Genomic DNA, 24,515 nt, shown 5'->3' on the forward strand with positions numbered 1-24,515 from the left:
GCACAGGTGAATATGAAGCTGTAGTATTCTCCTTAACCATTTTATTTTTCAACGAAATAATTTGAACTAATACCGAATAAAATGGATGCAGACTGTAAGTAAAACTCTTTTCATCAACTGCTTGTAATGCAGCAATTTTGTAAGTTAGGCTGAGGCATGAGCGTTGCAGACGATTTGGAAAAAATCTCTGTACTACCAAAACCTTGCCCTGGGAGTTGTTTTTGCTCCTTTTGCAACGGTACCACAGTGCCTAATTCACAGCGGTGCCACTGCATGTAAGGCAAGTGTGTTGATCTAGAATTTTTAAAAAAGCAGCATTTGGTGCACCATCTCCAAACAACCTATGCAAAAAGGAGGAAGAAAATCTCATTCTCATTTCCCTGATGATAATGTCTTGGTTTGGTTGGGGTTTTTTCCACCTTTTTATAATTTTTGGAAAATAGGAAAAACATAACATACAAATGATCGTGCAGTTCCAACTTTAAAACTGCCCAGGACTGCGTTAAGTATATTGGATCGTTGCCATCACAGAACTAAATCGCTGTGTGGTGGCAAACCGAACATTGATAACCTGTTGCACAAACTGTTCTCCCAGCATTTCAGGCGTACTTAAATGGCTTAGCTAAATGTCATAGTCCTTTCCATTTGTATTTGGGGAAAAACAACTCTGCACTTTCTTCCAGCATTTGATGTTGTGTGATACTAGCTGATCCGTTTGCCTCTATAGGTTCATTTGGGGGGGGGGAAACAAAACAAAACAAAACTCGGTGATGTAGGGTTTTGGTTTCTTTAAAATCTCCTTCAGTAATAGTAGCACCTGGTCGCCCAAGTGTTGGAGATTTATTTAATACTATTTGACCAGGCTTTCTCATGTTCTCACTTTTAAATATTTAGAAATATTTAAATCTTTCTGAAAAAATAATATTGCCAACTTTAAGTGTTTCATGCTAACCTTCATATTTTATTTTAAATGAGATATATGTCTCTTTGCTGCTTAGTTTGCTAGGTCACCTCTTGAGCCATTTCAGATATGTTGGAAGATGGTATACGAGTTCATTATTTAAGTTTCAGTGCTTGCCTTCAGTGTGGAAAGACTACAGCTCTCTGCCTCCTTTTTGAATAGACAATGTCTATTTTTAAATACTGTTTTTAAATCTAAAGGTTTTTCCATCTCTGAAAGGTACATGATATTCATTGCCAATGCAGTTGATACGAGACTATAAAAAGTACTTGACTGCAGATGAAAATTGTACATGCTGAAATTGTTCTCTTCTGTGCAATTCAAAAAATGTTTGTGTACAACCCATAGATGGGATCTGTGTATTTAAAGTGATGATAACGCTGCTAAATATCATAAGTGGATAGTGTCAAGCTGGTGCATTTTTCTCTTTGTTGTTTTTAAAACAAATCCCCAGGAGATAGTTTGAGGCACAACTATGGAGTATTGATTGTTCAAAAAGAAAATGGATGTAGTTTTGTTTCATTTATGATACCAGTAAAATATTTCATTACTCCGCTGACAATAACTATCTTTTCTCAATGTGGCGTGCTAACATTATGTAATTTAAATTAAAGCAAAATTGCCAGCAGTGCTCAAAATTACTTGGAAGCAGCATTGTGTGGGTATGCACCATCACATGCCCTTACAGGTACTGGTCGACAGCAAAACGCTCCCTGCGGATTTCCTCCTTTGTGGCAGCAAATTGTGAACTGGGATCTTAAAAACACCTTTACTCTTTTTACGGGAGAACTGATCTGTAATACATTTTCGGTAAGCTTGAATGACATTAATGAAAGCAAAAGAAGGCAAAGGAAAATAAGAAAAAATTCACTTTGCAGATGAAATTTTGCACACGGTCGTATGAAAACTAGGCGACTTTGCTGAATGTGAGGAATTTAGACAAAGCGTGACACTGGGACAGAATGACTGGTGAGTTAGTGGCCCGTTGAAGAGTCCATTTGAAAAGGCAGCCCAGTGTCTGATAACGGTGACAAAGGCGGGTGTGGGAAGGCTTTACTCCTCCTGTCCTTCTTGAGTGGGCAGCACGAACTGAAGTCCTGTTAAAGCTGTCAGCCAGCCCAGTTAAATTCCCATAAATCCAAGGAGGCAGGGTCGCTGTTGAAGATCATTCTATAGAAAATGTTGGGTTTTCAATGTTAGTTCTTATGTGCTTCCCCCCTCCCCGCCCCCCTAAAAAATTGCTGCAATTTTTTAAGTCTCACCTTAGAGTCTTGAAGGGACAAAAATGGGGTTTTATTATCCAGAGTTGTCCTATATCTACAACGCAAGAAAAAACCCGCGAAGTCTCATTGACTTACGGGACTATGAATTTAGATCTAAAATGTATAAAGCCGTTCTTCAGATCTCTGTTACCTCAATATAGATTGTTCCATAGTATAATATTAAAGTTAATCATAATCCCTTTTTTCATAATAGCACCTGAGATAACAAGTAGAAATTCTATAGAAAGTCTTTTTGAAATCTAAACTCTATTTTATTTCAGTTGGAAAATCACCTGCAGAGAATTCAGGGTGATTAGAACGCTTGTTTCCTAACAGGAAAATAGGGCAGTTTAAAATAATGTGTTTTCTATAATCGGTTTTCTAGCGCATGTTTCAAATCAGACTTGTTTTGAAATTAAGGGTATTTTCACTTAAGTGTTCCTGCTTTAAATGGCCATAAGATAATGCAGTAAATCTTGCATTTCATCCTGAAAATCAGGAAATAGCTACATAAATGCAGCCTTAAGGCTTTTTGATGAAATTTTTAAAGTCTGATTTAAACTAAAGTACACTAGTAAATAGCACAAATTGTCTGTGATTTGCTAAAGAGAACAACAGCCGTTGTAATGCCATTTTTTTAAGGTAATCTGTTTTAGCTTTAAAAGGGCAAATACTGGAGAAGGACAAGCAAGCTGTTAAATATTTGCAAAAGCTTTTTGTTGTGGCGCCACATGAAGCCTGAGCAGAAGCAGAGTACTGGTGAGGATGCAGAGGTGAGATTTAGTCTCCAAGAAAGATGAAATAAACTGTAGAAGGTCTCTCTGTAGGGCAGCGATGTTGGTGGCAGTTGCACAGCGAGATCATCCCTGTGTTGGTTGTCCTGGTCTCCTTGCCCCCTGCATGGCCACGGCAGCGACATTCAGGGCACGCATCTCGTCTGTGCCTATTTTAGGCTGGATCTGAAGCACAGCTTATCTCCCCTTTTCGATGTTTCCGATGTCAGCTCTGTACGTTTCTGATGTGTCCTCACAGCAAGTGACCTGTGTCCTTGATCTGATCTGTGGATGCTCTCTCACCAGGACAATGTTCTTTATTTTGTTTCCAGACCAGCCTGGCTCACAGACTCGTGAATCGTGAAGGCTCGGTAACACAGCTTCCACTCTACACATCTCCTTCTTTGCCCAACATCACGCTAGGACTGCCTGCAACTGGCCCTTCCAGTGTAAGTGGTGGGGGGGATGCAACCTTTGAAATGGTGCTTCCACCGATTTATGCCTTAATGTGCCATCAATCGTGTGTTTGCAGGGAGGATCAGCGCAGCAGGATGCAGAGAGACTTACTATCCCAACCTTACAGCAGCGGATCTCTTTATTTCCTGGCACCCACCTCACTCCCTACTTGAGCACTACAACGTTGGAAAGAGATGGGGGAACTGCACATAACCCTCTTCTGCAACACATGGTCTTACTGGAACAGCCAACTGCACAAACTCCCCTCGTCACAGGTGAGTGCTCCACAGACAATACGCAAAACTCATTCCCAGCTGGGGAAAGAGAATAGGTGACATTTGTGGGGCTTTTTTGTCAAGTGTTCTCTTGTATGAAAGAGATACTGCATCTTCTGTACATTCTGCAGGTATAAGATACGTGACCTTTAGGATGTGTTTGTTGATACGTTGGATAGTGGTGGCATTTGCAAAATCAGAGGTTGCCTACCTCATAAAGAGATACAGGGAAGCTGTCTTGTCATTTTGGTGAAATAAAAATAAATGGTATTTACTTCCATAAGTAAAGCCTAAATTTGTAGGTCACAATTTAAAACTACGTAGTTAGAGTTCTAACCACTTTAGATTAAAGTGGAGACAAAAATGTTGCGCCATGATCACCCTTCCTGTTTATCACAGATGGTTTCTATTCTGTATATGAAAGACACGCATTTACAAAATCTCAGATTGAAATACTTGCTTTTCATCATTATTATAAATGGCAAAAACATGGGAAAATCATCTGCATTCAAACAGATTGTATTTGTTTGTGTATGTTACATTTGCAGTATGCTAATTGCTTTGAATCATTCCCTGTGTCATATTTTCAGAATTAAGTACCTGTGGGAAGGCATATTTCTATAAATAGGGTTGATTCAAAGCAATAATCCCCAGCGGGATGTATCTCTGTTTCACAGTGTGTAAAGTTGGGATAAAGGATGTTCTGCGTAAGTTATGGACATGTTGATTTTTATTTCTTTCATTCCATTTCTAATGGAAACTCTTGAGAGACATCAATCACTGAAGCATTACAGCACAGCTCTGGCTGGGGTTGTTTCTGATTATACATTCACGTCCCAGGAATATACGTGGGGTTGTGATACGCTTATAAGCATGTACACGTGGGGAAGCTGATGCACAGAAGCACAGAAGTGTGGCGTTTAGCCAACACTCTCAGAGCCGTGAGAGTGGTGTCTGCAAATTCCTTGAACCTTCATGTAATTTTCTGTTGCCTCCTTCTGCCACGGTTGCTGTGGCATGACGAGGTTACCCAGAGTTAGGACATGGCTCTTCACCAGTTGCCCTTTGCCCAAGGTCTGTCGATGAAGAGCCATTGGGGAAAAATTTCCCCTCTTGCCCTGTCACCAAAACTTTCTTCTCTGTTTGCGCTGGCATTTGCTTTAAAGCACGCGTAGGAAGAAGTGCTGTTCCGTTTCCTATTTGACCTCTCTCAGAGCTTCTCTGTTTACAATGTACTTTGTTTGCTTCCAAATGTATTTCTTCTAGTTCACCTGCTACGTGCGGTGTATTCAGAGTGAGTACAACATGTTATAAACCAACATTTAGGAGAAATATTCGCTATACAACAGAGCAACAAGAAGAAACACACGTTCCAGATGCAGCAACTGAAAGAGAGCAAGCTGACACGTGGTCTCAAAAGGCCTAATTGTACTGGCTGCCAAACTACACTTAGTAATTCGAACTTCCTCGGAAGCTAAGTGGAGTTTATTAGTATTCCGCTGGTAGCCTTCAGCTCTGGAGAGCTCCTGACAGCTCCAAAATGATCCAGCAGGATAGCGTGCTGCTTCTCTGCTGGACGGTAGGCATGGGGATTTGGGGAAATCAGAGCAGAATTCCTTAGGTCCCTTTTGTGACAACGGATCACTCCCGTATCTTTCACGTTGACCTGTGAGTTTGGAGTAGGAACAAGGCGTCTCCCTGGAAAGTTTTCACAGGGGACCTTGATCGTTCACTTGGAGGAAGGCCATCTTCCAAGGTGTCTTATGCAAACTGTGTAGGATCCCTTCCTCTGCTGTCTCATTGGAACTTTTGGTAAGAAGAACTGTGCTATAAGGGAAATGGACCACATCTTTCCAAATTACTCATATATTCATACACGCAGGCATATGTGTGTGTATACACACACATTTATAGGGACACGTGTTTATAAAATAAGATACACTTTTACATTATTATTTTCAGAAAAGTCAAGGGTGGGAGAAACTTGGTGAATCTTTCCCCAGGAGGAGAAGCTTTTAAATGAGTCCATTTCCTCCACGTCGGGCAGTTCTGTGAATCAGTGGGAAAAGAAGGTAACATCCTGGGCCAGAAGTGTCAAGGTGTTTCTTATCCGCTGTATTCAGCTGGCTGCAGACTTCTGGGCATCTTCTCTCTCTTCTCAACGGAAGACTGAAGAAAGAGAAGATACAACTCTTTTGGCAGTATTTCTGAATGTTGCTGACCACTTGTGCAGTCTTTAGTTTCTTTTATACAATGAGGTAAAGCAAAAGAGTACTTTTTTCCTAAAAGTGTGTGCAGCCTTATCCACCTTTGGGAGACAGCATTTCACACCGGTGATGCCTTTCTATCCCAAGTTGTAACAAGCAAAAGGAGAGGCTTATCCTCAGCCTTTCTGCCCTTATGGTGGGCTTTGTGGTGGGTGTGGGCCTTTATGTCCCGGCTTTCTAAGAAGTATGTGAAATTACGTTTTCGGAGAGCAGAGCAAAAACTGGTTTACCCCAAGAACAGCTAAAAAGACAAGGTACTTCCTGAAGATGTGCCCTTACCGGAGCTCAGTTGGGTATTTCACATGGGAGTTATCAGAGACACCCAAATTACCAAGGGCATGTGAGTAACGCAAGTTATCCCAAAATAACCTTATGTTTTCATTAAATTACTATCATGTATACACAGGACAGTGATGCAAACAATTCTGGCTATTTGTTATCTTGACCTCTAACTTACCTTCTTTCTACATAAATAATGAAGCCTCATGGGTCCCGTATTCCTGAAATGCTTCAAGGGAGTGCCTTTTTCCAATGCTAACCTGGACAGGGGTTTATCATGTGGAATTTTTCATCCTAGTCATTTCTGTGGGGAGGGGTATAGCACAGCTGAGGGCAGACGTGCTTCCCTACGTGGTCTAGAGTGGGAAGCAGCTTCATCAGCATCCATCTTCCTACAGCGTATCCCGTGAGCCCCCTGTAAGGTCTAATTGCTGGATGCTGCGGGGTGGGAGCTTGGGTTGGTGCTTTCCTAGAGCTGAAATGGGGATTGTTGCCCATGCCAAGGCAAGCTTTAAGACTTTAACTTCTTCAGACTTACGACTGTGATCTTAATTCATGTCACCCACTAAGCGATGGAAGGATCTGTATGGTATAGCTGATTTTAAGAAATGAAACATTTCCCGAGGGTCTCTGAGTAAACAAGCAAACAAAGAATTCAAAAGAAGGCAAAGTATTACTCTATCCAATGGTAATTAATTGTTATCTGTTCTCTTTTAAGGATGCTTCAGCTGTAAATGGCGAGGTGGCTGGTTTTAACGTTATATATCATTGTCAGCATTAGCGTTACTCAACAGCCATTTTCTCCCTTCCTTTCTTCTTCCTTTTTTTTCTCCTCTGCTGTTTTTTCCTCCATATTATCTTCAGACTGGTATCTTTCAGGACTGCCCCTCCATGCACAGTCTCTGGTTGGTGGAGAACGGGTCTCCCCTTCAATACACAAACTCCGTCAGCATCGCCCGCTGGGGCGCACGCAGTCTGCTCCCCTTCCTCAGAATGCCCAGGCCCTCCAGCAGTTAGTGATCCAGCAGCAGCACCAGCAGTTCTTGGAGAAACACAAACAGCAATTCCAGCAACAGCAACTCCACATCAACAAGGTAGGCATGATGCTTTTAAAGTCTTTTCTTCCTCGTACAGCATCGACGCCAACTTCAGGCGACGCTATTTCAGAGTTTCTTGGGCAATAATGGATGTGGTCTCCACCTCCATAACTAACCGGTCTTCATCCTGGAACCTGTTTTTCATGATTTTGAGAAATCAGCAAGGATGTGGATATCCATCACCAAGGCAAGGATCAGTACCTGTGTTCCAGACAGAAGCAAGGCAGTAGAATTCAAACTGCTGGCTTTCCAGTAGTACTTTTTAAAGTTGCCATTGCTGCCGTTCATCCACATGAGGAGCTTTTGTCAGTTTTGTAGCAGCAAACATAAAATGCTGTCGAGGAATATGGGGAAAATACCTACTGCGTATATATTCAGTTTGAAAGAGAGAAGGAGCAGTAATATGGATTTGAGGGGAAAAAAAAAAAGAAAAAAGTGAGGGATTTCAGACATAACAACACCAGAAAATAATTGCAAGTGAAGATATTCAGATTTACTGAGGTATTTTTCCCTGGAATTACCTTTGGAAAGAGAAAAGCTGTTCCCATCTCCAGTCCATCTCTTAACTTGGGCCCTGTGTAAAGCGTTTCAGTGTCCCATCCATTTCATCTCCTGAAAATGAGGACAGTGTTGCTGTGCATCCCGCGGAGATTGTTTTGAAGGTCAGTTAGATGCGATTTGAAAATTGCTTTGAAGTAAGCAAGCACTATGTTTATTATCTCGCTTTCTGTAAATCACTTGGAGAACATCAGGTGAACATTGCATAGCACCATTCACAACTGCACAGATTTTGTAGTTGCTATGTAGCCAAAATCATCTCTATGGGCATCCCAATATTACAACAAAGTTGAAAGAAAGCTGCTTCGAGATGATTGCATTGACTATGCGTTAAAAAAGACAAAATCTATCCTGATGTTTTAGCCGATGGGAAGGTAAAACTCGCCTTTTGCGTGCAAGAGGTCTGATGACAAGTGGTATGGATGGAGCTGTGACGTTTTACCCCAGCTGAGGTTTTCTCCCAGGATTTCAGAAGGCACAGTCTGTTTCTAGACTTGCAATATAAAAAGGCTGTTGGGGAAGGGGGAAATCGATCATAGTCACTGTGATCTTTTTCTGACTCTGAGTTGTACTGTTTTGAGGCTTTCTAAAGACTTTTCTCAAGGGGTTCCAGTGGTGGCTTTCTTTAAGAAACAAGCAAATCCCAGTAGTAGTTTTCAGGCTCAGGAGGACAAGTTCGATGGCAGGCGGGCCTTTCAGATTGCTGCAGTTTAATTTATGGTGGAGGTTTCTCCAAATATTTTCATTGTTCCAGTCCTATGAGAAAATACAGCTACTGAGAGCTGGATTAAAAAACAAAAAACAACAACAAAAAAACCACCACCACACAACCCCCCAAAACTTTGTTTATAGACTTGAGCTAAGGCAGGATGATTACACAAGTTACTGACGTCAATCATGTACTTCTGGAGAGCTGCCACCGCGCACGGCGTGTGCCAGCCCTGGACCTCGTTCAGCCCCTTGCACTGGAGTGGTGGGGAGCCGCTGCCGCCATGGAAATTTCCCTTACCCCCCTCCAAACATGCTTCGTGACCAGGATGGTCGGACGCGGAGTGCTAGGTAGGGTTTCTTTGTTCAGAAATAAATGTCAGCTTGATGGTTTGAGGTTTTTAAGGCTTTTCTCTTGCCAATGCTTGTAAGCGTCCAAAGGCTTCGCTGTGACGTACCCGCTGAACTCATTCAGACTTTTGCTTGGACCTCCCAGGAGCTGCAGAGCGTGTGTGAGCGGAGCCCAGTGACTCCTCCTGTGGCGCTCTGAATTTCAGCTTTCTTAGAGCTGGGATCTTCCGTATCGGAGGCAGGCAGGAGGGGGAGCGTAATTAAACTGATTGCACAGGGACGATTTCCCTGGATTTGATTTATGGAAGTAACGAGTTCAAATCGTTTCAGTACTAGCGCTGTATGTGTGTGGCAAATTTATCCCGTGGGATAGCATCCAAGTGCTGACATGGAAAAAGACTTTTCCCAGACGCACAGATATTTTAAGACCCTTGTGTGTAGGAGAGTAAGGGCACAACTAAAAATAATGTAGTAGATTGCTGCCTTTTAATTATTAGCAGAACTGACAGCACTGTTAAGGTTGTGTTGGATTTCCTGTAAATAATATGTTTTCAATTGCTTGTGGTTTTTCCAAACGTCAAGATTTTGGCCTTAAACTTTCCCTGTTAGCTGTCTACATCAGATGAAATTTTTGAGAAGATTGCAGCCTAAACAAGTCTTGCTGTTTGCAAGAAGGTGACTAAGGAAAAAGACGTTGTTTTGCTCCTGATTAAAAATATAAAGAATAATCATCTAGGGGATTGAGCTGTGAAGCTTTGGTGCCGGAAGCTTTGGAGCAGTAACTTGGAATTGGACAAACGAAGACAAAGCGGGTGCGAGGGGTGGGCTGGGTGGGACAGGGCTCCCTGGGCTGACCGGAGTGGGGAGTGCTCCCCAGGATGTGGTCCCTTCCAGCGCGGGCTCTGAAGCCCTTGGTCTACCACTCTCAGGAGCGAATCGGGGATTGCTTGAGTGTAGCAGAGCGTATGGTTCATCCCGTTCGGGAGCTGACGCACTAAGAGTGACTCCACTGGCCCACTCCAAGGCTCTGTGTGGAAAATGAGGGTTCCGGCCCTGCACGTCTGGTGTTCACACACAAACCACACAACACCCCCCAAAAAAGGGGATGAAAGAGATGTGCATGAATAAAAAGAACATTATTGAAGATGCCAGACTGAGCATTCAAGCTAGGACATGGGAGTAGTTACGTTTCCCATGCAAGTCTTGCTCACTTTCTCTGTTTTCGCATCTTTTTGATCCAATTTTTTGCTAATCAAGTGGTATCTCTTTTAAAAGACTCTGAAGGTAGTACAGAGAAGGGTAAGAGCAAGGCTGCACTCCAGTGACTTGCTGCCTCACTTGTTGCCGAAATCAGAGGATGCATAAGGAGTGGAAGAGGGAAAGAAGGGCCGTAGGGCTGAGGCAGCTTGAAGCCGCGGCAGGGAATTGGCTTTCTGCGCTCTGCCGCAGCGCCGTGTCCCACCGAGCGGATCCACCAGCGGGCAGCTCACAGTGGCGCGCTCCTCTTCTCCATGCTGTTTGCAGGACAGGGAAAGGGAGATGCTAGCTGCAGAGTTATGCTCGCACACCTAAAACATACAATCTTAAAATCAACCATACCGTATGGAAAACCCCATCCCATGGGGTTTCATAATCTCTGCCCTGGCTGTGCGTTTGATGGCATGGAGCAGCTCTGCTCCCTGCCTGCCGTCGAGTCATGGTGAACACAGACGTGCTAATATTTGCAGAGCACTTGTGTGCTCTGGTGTTTACACTGCAAAATCGTAGGTAGAAATCAACAGCTCTTTCTTCATAACTGGGGTGTGAGACATTAAATGAGATCCTGGATAAGATACTGAATCGCTTCCTGCCAATCGAGCTGTGTGCAACCTTTGATCGGAATGAGGTATGTGCCCTAAAACAGTAAATACTAAACAGTCCTGAAAAGAAAAGCTATACATTAACGTAGGTGCATGGGAGCACTGACCTGAAATTACACGGGCAACATGCACTCGTGTTTTCCACCTTTTTGCGTGTTTAGTATTCAGACCTCGGGAATGGATTTTCGCCATGGCTGGAGGAGCTTTGCTGGGTGGGGGGGCTTGTTTTACCATACCATAAATGTATACAGCAATCCCAACATCTTCAGCAATTACAATTTCCCTGCAGACTTCAGTCTCTTTTAAGATGCAAGTCTTAGTCTTTTACATATGAGAGAGGGGAGCCGTGATATGCTCATGGTTCTCTGTGGCATTTGGAAGTCAGCATTGGGGGGGAGTGTTCTTTTGTTGTGACAACAAACCAGGTAAAGTAGGACGCTGTTCTGAGTAGGCTCCAAGTATTTTGAGTTAAGTATTTATCATGCTTTTCAGCATGATAGGTTTTGAAGCCTTTCTAAACAGAAATACGCAAGTGAGATTTCTGTAAATTCATTGCTGGAAAGCTCAACTTTTTACCTTTCTGTAATGAAGATTAGTCTTTTGGCTTTATTCCCCTGGATGCATAATTCACGAAGCCTTACAAGAACAGATAATCTCCCTTTTAGCCCTGAATTGTGCTGTTAAGTAGATTAACACTGAGCTTCTGTGGTCAAATTATGGTGCTTCTGAGTAAACCCCATTTTTAGCACACTCTGGAAAAGTGAAGGGTTTTTTCCTGCTGTAGCATACATATGGCAACGTATATATGCCAGATTACAGTGCCTCAACTTGTCTGGTGCAGCAGTATTGGGTGGATAAATTTTTATTAACACCTAGACTTCAACCTTGCTATTTCCTCATTTTTTTTCCTTTTTTGGAACGCGTTAACTGTTTAGCCTCAAATGACTCCTGGAGTAGCATTTCATATTCAATGTTTAATTTGTAATATTAGAAAAATACAGTGTATTGGGTTGTATTGTACAGCATTCAGGTAGGGCTGTTACCCTTTGTTTAAGGGAAGCCTGTTTTGGAAGCACCTAGAACATAACTTTGGATATAACGAGTACATTATAAGTGTTTAAAAAGATCTCCGGAAAACCTCCTGCAGCATTCCTGCTGAGTGTCTCAGTCGGTGGAATATGAAATGCCGTTCAGCAGGATGCGAGACGCTTGGCATTCGTGTGCTTGTGCATTGTCACAGCTGTTGCTGCCCGAATGCTGTGAAGTGGTTTTGCCAGAAGCCGTTGTTCCGCAGGGTGTCTGTTGCTGCAGATCTGGCGGTATGTAGATGTGTACCTGATATAATCAAGCCCATAACTCCAATGGTTTGGGAGAGGGGGGGAACGAAAACAGCTTCTGCTGGTGCCAAGGTATTCTTCTCGCTCCCCCTCCTTTTCCCCTCAGGCGGTCCCTCTTCTTTGATTATTACAGTTGGGTCATTCCCATTCATCTAGAGGCAAAGGCCAGCAGTCTTGTGGTCCTTCCAGCAGGTAGGCTGCCTCACACATTTTTTTCCTGCTGTCTCATCGCTTCAGGAAAAAAAAACAACCAAGAGATTTTTCTTTGCTGCAGAAGGCTCTGCCAGCTCCCTACATGGCCTGTGCCTGACTCAGTCTCTCCTCATCATCCCTTATCATCTCTTGTTTCTCTTTAGTCTATGAAAATTAAAAATTAGGCTCTCCCTGTTCTGCAAGGGATACCTCTCGTGGGAAGAGCCATATCAGTAGCCAGAAGAGCAGGGCATGTGTTATCAGTTCCAAGTGATTAGTTCAAGCCCCCAGCAATATGTTTTCTTCTCCGAGTACTTGTCCACATGCTCTGCTCCCCTGCAGGTACACTCTTGACTTATGCCTTCCTGCTAGTGCTTTCGTTTCCTTTGAGCATCTCAGCCGGTGTACCCGCTCCACACCACCTACCTCCCACCTCTCTGTTCCTAGTCACATCCTTGACTTGAGACCAACACTTTTTGGCTGGCTGTCGTAGGATACTTTTGAGCTGAGCTTTTATATTCTCTCTTTTTTGCACTGTTTTTTCTCGTTTTTACCAAAGCTGTGTTTCTAGCTATCCAGAGTTGTTCTCTTTCTTCCCCGAGTTTGTCCTTGATCTCCAGGAGGAGAAGGAGGTTTCTGCTCGCTTCTGCACAGCATGGCACGGTCAGGGCCAAACCAGTCTGTTGTCCTCCCTTGCTTCCTGGCTTCTCTCTTCCTCTGGTCCGTGGGACATGCTGTGCCACCCCACCAACACCTGTGTGCCCCTAGTGCTGTTGAAGGGGGAGCAGGACTCTGCATGGTGGACGTTACCAGCACAGGAGAGGCTGAGGCTGGCTGCGTCCCAGTTGGTACCTTCTGCTACCTCTCCCCATTCCCGAAACAGGGAAGTCACTCCACCCCACTGGGTGTGATCTGCACTTCCCAGGACAGTGGTCCACAGTAGTGATGTCTTGTCCACCTTCCAGCACATCCTTATCTGCACAAAGTTTTGACCAGCTGTACTTATCTGGCAAAGTGGAATGGGGTTTTGGCATGTTGTCAAGTACGATCTCTGAGTTTCTACTACCTGTAGATAACCCTGGGTGAGTTGTATGGAAATGTGATGATCTGTCCTGAAGTTTGAAGGTGCATGTGGTTATGTTTTCAGCCTCCAACCTGTGCACTTTGACGCACACCGGTCTGTCCAGCAACGCTGAATTCTCTGAAGGGAATGACTAAGGTATTCCCTCCACCAGAGATGCCCTTTGCCAGAAGACTGTTACAAATCTTATATTTTAAAGCAGTCCTCTCAGTCATTCAAACTTGTTCTCTGCTTTCAGTAACCATTACCATGATGAGCAACACTGGAGAAATGCCACGTTCCTATGTTGGACTCCTAACCTGGAAACGGTCTTGAGAACAGGTCTATCTCAAATTTTACTTAAAGTCATGCCCAACTTCAATCTCTGTCAGTCTTTGATAACTGAGGTGGTCTGTCGTGTTCGATGTTGAAGGAGCCTTGTCCTTTTAATTGTGCAGGACCAGAAATTTCTTTTGTAACTGTTTGTCATCTTAGGAGAAAGATTCAGAGGTGCACAGCTTCATCGGAGTTGATCTATCCAAGTAGGAAGCTTTGCTGTACAGTCCTGTGGAAGTTCTTCAGCTCTGATTCTGTTTCCCAAGGAGCTCTTCAGCCAACTTTTAGAATGAGCCAGGTCCCTGTGATACTTGTTGCCTAAAGAAAAAGTGCATTAGTTGTAACCTTCTGGGAACTTCTCAAGCATGTTTCTGTTGGGGAGTCTTCATTACTCTGTGATGAGTGAACAGAGGTTTCTAGCCTATTTAGCAGTATCTTAAAAGTTTTGATGTCCTAAGAACATACCACTACAGAGGTGTTATGAAGCAGTAGATAGGTTGTATCTGGTAAACATACCAGATGCCAGCTGACCTGAAATTCTGCTAGCAAAGAAATACAGCCTTTTTTTCCTTATGAAGCATTTAGCAGAAAAGTGATGAATTATTTGTTTTTCCTTGTACTGGGACCTGATATCACAATGATTGTTTTTTTTTTTTTTTTTTTCTTTCTGTTGTTTGTATTTCAAAGAGGTAGATAAGAAATCTCGCCAGCTGTATTGAGCCTTTTAAAAATGTTTGTGACTGGAGATGTGTAGTTTCTTCCATACGGAAATAGTTAGCTGTCCAAGCCCAGAAAGGCGGTGCCTTTAATAATGTTTTATGGTAGCAGTATGTGATAGCCTGAGGTGACTATGTTTGAAAATAGAGGAGTAACCTCATTGCAAAGAATGCTGGAGAGCTAATTAAGGGCAGGAGAAGTTATTTATGGTGGATTGTGTAATTGTTTACTATTTCAGATATATTTGTAAGCATTTTCAATGCTATCTTAACTTTATATTCGATCCCTTGCACGTTGATTACCTTAGACTTTCTTAAATTACATTTTCACGTGTTCATAAAATTGCAAAACCGGAAGATTTTTAGGGAGTTTTAATGAGCCTGGGATACACACACTCATGTATTATATGGAATACGTTTATAACAAAGTGCTTTCTTTGCAAAATTGTCCTTTAAGAATAGGGTTGCAGTAGCTGGAACAAGTGACATACCAAGAGATTCGCTTTGTATTAGGAGAGCAAACTGAATGTCTTTGTCATTGACCACTTGATCTTTCAACCTTCATTGTAGCATTTTACACATGTGTTTTTCATTTAATTCTTACATTTTTATGGAGTTGGAATAATTTAGAACTTCTAGGGAATTACACTGCTTCTCATTTCCATTAGATTTGACAATGACATTGTAAGTTATTTTCCCAGCAATTACCTTGCGTAGTTCATAAGTTCAAAAGGTATTAAGTTCAAAGCTTGAGTCCTTCGATCCAAGCAGAAAAAAAAGGTAGTAGAAGACGGTTTATGATGATTTAATTATCTTTAAAACAGATTATATTCATCAAGGCTGAGAAAGCTTAAAGAAAATTGATGGAAGAACTGCCTTTAGCTTAACATGGCTTAGTTATCCAATGTGTATTACAAGTAATGAAACTGGGGGGGTGGGAGGTACCTCAAAAAAATCCTTGAGAAGTTTTGATCACTGAATCTTTTAGGTTGGCAGGAAGCTCATGAGATCATTTAGTCCAATGTCCCTGCTTGAGCAGGGTCAGCTAGAGCAAGTTGCCCAGGACCATATGCAATTGGGTTTTGAATATCTCCAAGGATGGAGACTCCAAAGCCTCTCTGGGCAACCTGCCCAGAGAGTGTTCAAGTGTTTGACCGCCCTTACAGTAAAAAATGTGTTTTCTTGTCTTCAGAAGGAATTTCACGTGTTATAATTTGTGCATGTCGCCTCTTGTCCCGTCACCTGTGAGTGCAACCCATCAGGTCCCATGGACTTATGTATGTCTGGTTTCTTTTAAGGGTTCCCTAAACCTGGTGGTCCTCCACCAAGGGTAAGTCTTCCTCGCTCCAAACTTCCGATCTGGTCTCAGGGGCCTGGAATTTCTGAAAGACAGTCTTACTAGTAAAGAAAGCATTAAGTGCCATGGCCTTTTCTATGTCATTTGTCACCAGGTCCCTTCCCCCATTCAGCAGTGGGCCCATGATTTCCCTGCTCTTGCTCTTTTCTTTCTTGATGCCCTTCACACCCCTTGCCAGATTCAACTCCAGGTTGGCTTTCTTTGGCTTACTTAACACCATCCATATGAGACCAGATAGCAAGTCTCTGCTCCTCTTGGGTCACCTGTCCTGCTTCCCGCTCTTGTACACTGCCTATTTATATCTTGATTTCAGTTGGGAGCTCCCTGCTTATCCACGCAGGCCTTCTGCAGACTGTGCTCATTTCTTACTTGTTGGGATGGATCTTTCTTGAGCTTCTAGAATCCTTGACTATCATCCGGCTTTCCTGGACCCCTCAGTTCTCCAGGGCTGTATCCCATGAGACTCTTCCAAGCAAAACCCTGAAGAGGCCAAAATTTGCTCTCCTGAAATCCCGGGCTGTGGTCCTGCTTTTTGCCCTGTTCCCTCCTCTTCAGATCTTCAACTCCACCATCTCATGGTCACTGCAGCCAAATCTGCCTCTGTGACTTCCACATCCCTGAATAGTCCTTCCTTGTTTGTAAGCGTCAAGTTCAGTAGAGCTTCTTCCTTGTTGACACTTTGGTCACATGTGTCAGGAGTTCATCATCAATGCACTCAAATCTCCTAGATTGCTTGAGCCCTGCTGTATTGTCCTTCCAGCAGATAGCAGTCCCCCATGAATAGAGATAAAGTCTCAGATGAAGTCCCTCATGAAGACCAGGACATGTGAAAGTGAGGCTTCTTCAGGGTGTTTGGATGAGGCCTCATCTAACTCTACCTGATCAGGAGGTCTACACCAGTCTACCACTACAAGAGCACTGATCTTGTCTGTCCACTTACCTTGACATTTAAGCTCTTGACTGACTCCAGATTCCTATCAAGGTGCAGAGTTCCATGCATTCCTGCTCCTCCTTCCCATAAAGGGCAACTTCCCCTCCTCCCAGCCTGTCCTTCCTAAAAAGCCTGTATCCCTCCATCACAGCACTCCAGTCATGTGAGCTATCTCACCACCTATCCATGATCCCAGGGAGGTCATAGCCCTGTAACTGCATGCAGACTTACATTCCTCCTGTTTGTTACCCATGCTGCATTCTCTCACTTCAGAGAGGCGCCCAAGTGTGCCAGTTCGCCAGGACAGGCTGGAGACCTTCTGTTCGGCAGGCACCCCCTTCTTTACATGCTGCGTTCAAAGGGATGCCACTTCAGCTCTTTTTTGTTGATTGCCATGTCCTTTCTGATCACGCCACCCCAGGCCCTTGGCCTGCTTACCTTGTCCCCAGCTTCTTCAGCTGGTTGTTGAGGAACCGCTCCCTCACCTGTTTCTACTTTAAAACTCTGACTACCGGTTTGGCCAGCCTGTTGGCAAAGGTACTTTTTCCCTGTTTAGTCAGATGGATCCCATCTCTTCCAAGAAACTGTGGGATCTCAAAGATGGTTCCATGGTTGTAGAAACCAAAACCCTCTTGCCAACAGCAGCCAGTTGTTGATCAGTACAAAAATATCAGCTCCTGTCACTAAGAGGGATGGGCTGCACCCCAATCCATGCTGGGGGGGGCTGCGTGAACCCCAGAGCTTTAAACTTCTAGGCAAGGTAATGCCCTTCTGCTTGTCCTGCTCTTCTCAGGAGTTGAGGCATCTGAAACACAGTAATCCATAAAGGCTGGAAAGCTGTAGCCCTGTGTCCTGGTCCTTGCAACGCTCCATTTTTAAAAGCTTTGAGGCCCAGTTATTTGAGATCCTCTGCCGTAGCTATGAGCAACCTCTTGCTGTCCTTGCTGTGATACTTGCAGGCAATTAATCCTTTATATTACGTTCATCAGCCTAAATCTGCTTTGTGTAGGTTTACTTATGTTATGTGGCAGAGCCTCTCTTCCTACATTTAGGGAAAAAGGCTTAGTTTAGATTTGAGCCACCGTTCTTCAAAGAGCAAGTTACTTACAAGTAGTCACTCCTTCTGCATGTGTTCAATAAACGTGTTTTGATTTAGCTTTATTAGATTTAAAATCAATATTGCTTTTCATACCAATGACCTAATCCTTATTAAAGCTCTGCCCTGACAACTTTCAAAGTTCAGCAATTTCTTTGTAAGCCCATGAAATGGGTACAGCCTGAGCTCTTTTAAAGAAAGGAAATTGATTTATTTACCTATGCTGGATTTAAAAACAGTTCACATATTACTGTATTTTTTTTGTTGTTGTTCCAAATAAAAATCATAAGCAGTCTGAGATGGAGAACTGTGAATTTTATCTCACCAATGAACTTTCAAAAAGTTGGAGCTCCTGTGAATTACAGTGAAAATTATATTGTTCCCTTTGTTTTAGCAGCCACGTTCAGAGAAGTTCACTGCCTCTGCTTAGGAAGGTCTGGTTAGAATGACACTCTCCTTGCAGTTTGCTTCTGTACAGATGCTGTAAGTCAAGTGTCCTCAGTTTCCTCTTAATTAACTTCATGAGAGTGCAAGTTTTGGAGGACTCTATGACAGCCTCTCGCTTTACAGATAAAATTTTAGAGGGCGATTGAAGAAGCTGTGCAAACAAGGTAGCAGAAACCCTCTTAGAGAGTTTGTGTCTCTCTTACTTTTTTTCAGAATTTAATTGCCAAACGTATTGATGGCTGTTACACTTCTCTGTGGGTTTGTGAGTGGGTTAACATCCATAGGTGTGTAGGTGCAAGAAGCTCTTATTTCTTCAGAGGGAAAATCAAGTGGAAAATTAAGGGACCGTCATTGCTTGGGACACAGGATTTCATAGTGCTTAATGCCAAGGTTAGCCTGACCTTTCCCTTGAGTGGTTGTTTTGGACCTAGCTTATAAGATAAAAGCTATAATTCACAGTTGCTCTTTTCATGAAGCTGGTTCTTTGAGGATAAGAGTGAACTTTACCTGTGTTTGAGTTACATTTTATTTATCGGTTAACCTCTGGGATGTTTACAGATTATATCAAAACCCAACGAACCAGCTCGCCAGCATGAAAGCCACCCTGAGGAGACAGAAGAAGAGTTACGGGAACACCAAGCCCTTTTGGAGGAGCCATACAGCGACAGAGTCGCAAGCCAAAAGGAGGCCCCAGGGCTGGCCAACATGGTACAAGTGAAGCAAGAGCCCATCGAGAGTGATGAGGAAGAAGCAGAGCCGCAGCAGGAGCTGGAGTCTGGGCAGAGGCAGGCTGAGCAGGAGCTGCTCTTCCGTCAGGTGAGCTTGCAAAATACCAAATGTGGGACGTGGTTCTTTGTAGAAGATGGTTTGGTTCTTGGTAGTCACGTTATACTACTCTAAAGGGGAGAAGCTTGGGGGAACCAGGTCTTGAGGATTAGCTGTGTAAACAAACCTGCAGGTAAAAGCAGGGCTGTCCTTCCCTGGAGTCACTGAGTCAACTCTGAAGTCCCAGGGAGGAGAATCTGGATCACCTCCACAAAACACAGTCAATGTATTTGCAGCTACTGAGACACTTTATGTTTGTTTCTTTGGGAAAACAAAGTGTGTCTTAACATTTTTGAACACTAAATACTAGCAGAGTAGTATAGTAGATTTTAGTATTTTAGATTTTTTAGTATAGTAAAATTTATTTTGGTTTTGTGTTTTAAAACAAATTGACTGCCCTGGAGAAGGGCTGGAACATGGGATGAGGTTCATTGGAGGGGTTCCTTCTTCAGACCTGGAGGTCCCAGAGATTGCATCTGTGCTCGCTTTTGAGGGTAGACACCAGAGGCTTGTGGATTGCAAGTGATAAATCCAATAACGAGGTAGTAATCTTTCCAATTACATGGCAGTCTCCCAAAAAGCTGCCTGTTGTGGTGGTAGTAACGAAGGTGAGAAGGTTGTGATTCTCTTAAGGCATCAGTGCTCTGCTTATCTTCCCAGTGCTTAGTGCTCAGCATCTGGCTGTACCCACAGCCGTGTGTAATCCCCATGCGGGATCTGCAGCCGGGAGCAGATTGCTGTAGCCGTGCCAGGGTGTAGCTCTGAGTAAATCCATGGCCCTTGTCTAGGGAAAGCCGACTTGTGCCAGGTTTGCAGTTGCAACGTCTGTGAATCAGGTGCAAATCGGTTGCTCCGTGTAGTCATTTGCATCTCGCTGCTTGCTGCCTTCTTCCTAGCACTGCAGAGCTGACCTGTGCATCCCACAGGGATGTCACTGGCTGTTGGTCAGAGACTACATTTTCAGTTCCTTATTGAGCAGCGTTGTCTTCATAACAGCGCTGCATTGAAGGATCAATGCCATTGCCAGCCATGCTTTACAAAGTGTTATTTGATTTGCATAGTCACATCTGAGCCTCTTTGCCTTAGTAAATAAATAAATGAATGAAATGTGCTGCTAATGATGGACCACAGTGGTACCATGTTCCTCTGGAAGTGCAGCCCCACCCCCCCAGGTCCTAGTCCTGAACGCATGGTCACGCTTGAGGAGTCTTAAAAATACTATGTCCTTTTCTATTATTTTACCTCAAAGAGGAGAAGGACTACATCATAGAAGAAATGGGAAGGTTGTTAGTCTGTGGCTGGAGTGTGGCAAGCTGGAACAACCATCCCTTCTGACCAAGAGCCTGTCCAGCTGATGGTGTGGCTGCACAGAGAACGAGCTCGGTTGAAAACTCCCTCTCCTGCCTGAGGTCTGGTGGAACCAGACTCATTCCCTGCGCTGGGGCCTCTCGCTGTTAAATGCCCCAGTGCAGTGGTGGAGAGGAGCACAGGGGGAGGAAGATGTGACCAGTCCCAGGGGGAAGATGGGGCTGCTTCTGCTAATGACCCTGCCAGCATGCACTGGCATTGGGACTCTGGTTTGAAGATGCTGCGCTTGCCTGACTTCGCTCTAGAAATGTGCACATTTTCATTTGCTGCACATGTGTGTGTCCACTCATTTATCAGGGAAAGGAGTCCAAGCCAGCAAACCTTAAAACCCCTTTTGTGAAGGCACCATGCAGACTTTCAGCAACTACCTGCTTTTTTTCCTCACAGCAAGCCCTTCTGTTGGAGCAGCAACGCATTCATCAGCTGAGAAACTACCAGGCGTCACTGGAGGCAGCAGGCATGCCTGTGTCTTTTGGAGGACATCGGCCTCTGTCCCGTGCACAGTCCTCACCTGCCTCGGCCACCTTCCCGATGTCTGTACAGGAGCCACCCACTAAGCCAAGGTTCACAACAGGTAATGTTTTGGAACACCAGAGGCTGAAGCGGTAGGGCTGTGGGTACCGTTTTGCCTTATGTTGTGCTTTTCTGCCCTGTCCCTGCAAAGCCATCTGTTTGGGGTCTGCGCCTCAGCTGTGTTTGCGATCTCTGTACCATCCTGTCTTCTCCGAGGATAAGATTCAGTCATTTTATGCCCTGTTGTCCTGCTTGTCCCTTCCCCAGAGGGACAGACACCCTACAGTCCAGACAGAAAATAACCTGCAAAAATCAATAGAAGCACAGCGCAGTACTTTAATTATGTATCTCCAGAAAAAAAAGGATGAGTCATATGCTGTGGCAGAGCTGATTTAGATGCAAGGCGGAGAGAGGCAATGTTATTGAAAAAGGACAGCGTGCCAAATGCAGTATCTGTTGGCTGTATTTTCTGCACCTTCTCCAATCCCTGCGCAATCCCATGCTGTAAGTTATCCACCCCGAGCTCTGTGCCAGCCTACCCTTCTTCCTTCGGAAACACAGTCTTTGCCCAGGGGTCCGTGCCTGTAGGTTAGGAAAAGTAAGGTGAGTTAATTATTGCAAGTTCTCAGAGTGCAGAAACAAGCCGAAGAGTATTTTCTTACCTTTTGGGTATTCTTCTCAAAGGAAAATTGAGTACAGTTTTGCATCTGTCTAGTGAAAACCACAAGTGCAAAAAAGGTGTTAATCTCCCCACAAAGGTTAAAGATGAAAAATAATTGTTCTTCCTGAATCCTGACAATGAACTTTTTTCCACCAAAATCCTTTCTGTCTCTTCAGTAGCCTTAGTAACAGATCAAAGTTAATTTATATGCAGCAACTTTCCAAGCCCTGTGTTGAGTGATTAGGCGGGCTAATTTTGAAGTCCGCCTTCTTCCCCAAATGTCAAGCTCTATTTTGTGAATGAACATTTTGCAATGTGATGTATGCCCTGGGAAAAGGAAGGGGGAAAAAAAATCCCGAACGCCCAAATAAGAGCAACACATGATTTTGTTTCTCTTTTACTTATCCATTTATTCTTGTTTAACCCACACTTTTTACATCATTAAAATCATCACTGTGAATCAGGTTTATTTTCAGACACTGGTATAGTAATAGTGATATGCTAAATGTGACTTTGTTCTTCAGCTGCTAGCTGCGGGCTGGGAATAATGTGTGATCAGCTCTGTAAAAACCCAAGTACTATCTCATTTTTGCAAATCAGCCCTTGAAGTCTCTATTTGTTGTTAATATCGAAACCTTAAATTTCAGCAGAACTGCATTTCTAATGCGATCGGTTATAGCAAGATTATTCTAGATTTTGGCTTTTGCCAAGGATGCAAATCCCCTGGCTCATGGTCAAACCAGATGAAACTTGAGCATCTAAGACACTTAGACCCCAACATTTGTGCTTTAAAAACAGGGAAGCCTGGCCCTACTTTTAGAGATTATTCATTCCTTCTCTTTCTTCCCGTCTCCTCCTCAGGTATTTAAGTTGCCTTGTCAATCATACACGAGACTTTGAACATACAATAACATTTCCTACCAGAGGACATAAGTTTGACTCAGAAATGTGCCTCTAAATTTCATTTAAAATTACAGGTAACAGTAAGAATGCACATTTGAGAACTGTGCTGCTTTGAAAAGACACAATGTTATGATTTATTTTCCTTGGAGGCAGGGTTTAAAAAAAAAAAAGTGGCTTAAAATAAGAGGTGGAATATCACATTGCTTTTATATAGCACTGCACAATCCAGTGCAATGATATGAAGAAAGCTTAGAGCGTGTCACCTGTTAAATATCCTTTTCTCACCATTTATCCATGTTAAGACTCCAAGGGCTTTATTTTTTCATTGCCTTCTATCTTAGGCAGTTCTCTACACTTATGCTAGGTGAAAGGAGGAGGGAAAACATGATAAAATGCTTTCAAGGGAGGAAGTGTTGTTGGGCATCTACTGGCACCAATAAAGGTGGTCCTTCACCGTACATAAAAGGCCTACTTCTTATGCAAGGGGAAGGACTAATTTAATTAACCATCACTATCTACTTAACCGTGGCAGGAAAAAAAGAGCCTACTTCTCTATGGGCATGCAAATGTGGAGAGGAAAGGCAGGCATTTCAGCTGTTGAACACGTGTGTGTGAGTTAGATTGCTAATGTTTTCTTGAAGTTGTCCACGGTGTGTTGGAGATTGTGTTTTGGGAGGTGGATACTGAAGCCTAATCACTAGGATTGAATTATTCTTTGAAAGGCAGGAAATTAAAGTCTTGGGTATTTTTCAAAGCACGCAGTGCTGAAGTGCATTGGGCTTCTTTTTCACCAGGAAAAATCCATCTGTGTGATAAGTGACTGCTCTGGAGACAGTTTCTAACATGATCATGCACTTTGGATTTCAGAGGAATTAAGATTTGAATTGTTGTGATTATTTTGTGAGAGGGCTGGAAAAAACAAACCTCGTTCAATGGCCCTAATGAAGCCAACCATGATCATTCCAACACGAATGTGGCTCTTAAGAGATCAGTTGCTGTCCAATAGACAAAGTAATTGTTCATCGCTTTCATGTTTGGGATGTTGTATAGAAAATGCTTATGCTTTCTCTGGGCAAAATTAGGACCAGAGAGCTGGCAATTCTCGGTTTTATGTATAATTTATTTTCCTGTCTCTCTCAGTGACCAGTACCTGAGACTTCAAAGGTATAGGGGAAGAACAACATAATACACCTCTCAAACATGATGTGCATTACTCCACATGAAAGTGAAAACAGTGCCCTTCCTGACTTCTTCAAGCAATCAGTTTTATGTCCTGAAGCATGACATTTAATTTTCCTTCCTACTAGCATATAAAAGAAAGCTAGTCCTTGAACTTGTCCTCGCTAGCACGAGTAGCCCCCTTGACTTTAATGAATGCTTCTGCGTGCACTGTTCTACACACTTGAATAAGACTTCTCAGGTTAGGCCATTAATTTGCATAGCTCCAATTATCCAGTCTTTGATCTCCTGTAAAAATGGTTCCACAAATTATTCTGATGGTTCTGCATTAAAGTATTTTTCATTTCTGATGAAGGCATTTATTCTCTCCTGTGCAGAGCAATATAATTATCTGAACCTCAAATCGCATGTTTGTTCTGCCAAGAAAAGCGAGTTGGTTATGCTTTAGTGCTGACCTTTAAAAATTATTCTTCTCATGTCTTAAAGACTATTGCTTCCAGCACCACTTAATTTAACTTGTAATGGCCAATGTAGTTTCGTATTTTAAGCTTAAATTGCCAGGCTTTGCTTTGTGTGTGTGTCTTCATCTGAGTGTCCCCAACCACAGGAATAAACTTGGAAGAGTTCCCTTCTTTCCGGTGGTTTAGTTTTTTAAAAAGAGAAATGTTGAGTGACGTGTGATTACAGTACGGAATAACTTCATTGAGACACTACTGTTATCACTGAATCAATGGGAAAGGCGAGACTT

The 24,515-nt window shown here is 43.2% G+C and overlaps 1 protein-coding gene across 17 annotated transcripts in view; it reads left to right on the forward strand.

The window, feature by feature from the left end:
• The window catches only part of HDAC4 (histone deacetylase 4), a 262,543-nt gene that overhangs the window by 184,474 nt on the left and 53,554 nt on the right, over window positions 1-24,515 (forward strand). For 9 of the 17 annotated variants that reach the window (XM_074595478.1, XM_074595480.1, XM_074595474.1 and 6 more), the window contains 5 exons: window positions 3,329-3,445; window positions 3,529-3,727; window positions 7,138-7,367; window positions 18,877-19,134; window positions 20,899-21,085. In XM_074595478.1, coding sequence (XP_074451579.1) covers window positions 3,329-3,445; window positions 3,529-3,727; window positions 7,138-7,367; window positions 18,877-19,134; window positions 20,899-21,085 — 991 coding nt within the window. The remainder of the gene's footprint in view (window positions 1-3,328; window positions 3,446-3,528; window positions 3,728-7,137; window positions 7,368-18,876; window positions 19,135-20,898; window positions 21,086-24,515) is intronic. The other 8 variants (XM_074595482.1, XM_074595486.1, XM_074595481.1 and 5 more) reach the window with 1 other exon arrangement.

The sequence above is a fragment of the Larus michahellis genome, chromosome 7 (genome assembly GCF_964199755.1).
Source record: "Larus michahellis chromosome 7, bLarMic1.1, whole genome shotgun sequence".
Classification (NCBI taxonomy): Eukaryota; Metazoa; Chordata; class Aves; order Charadriiformes; family Laridae; genus Larus; species Larus michahellis.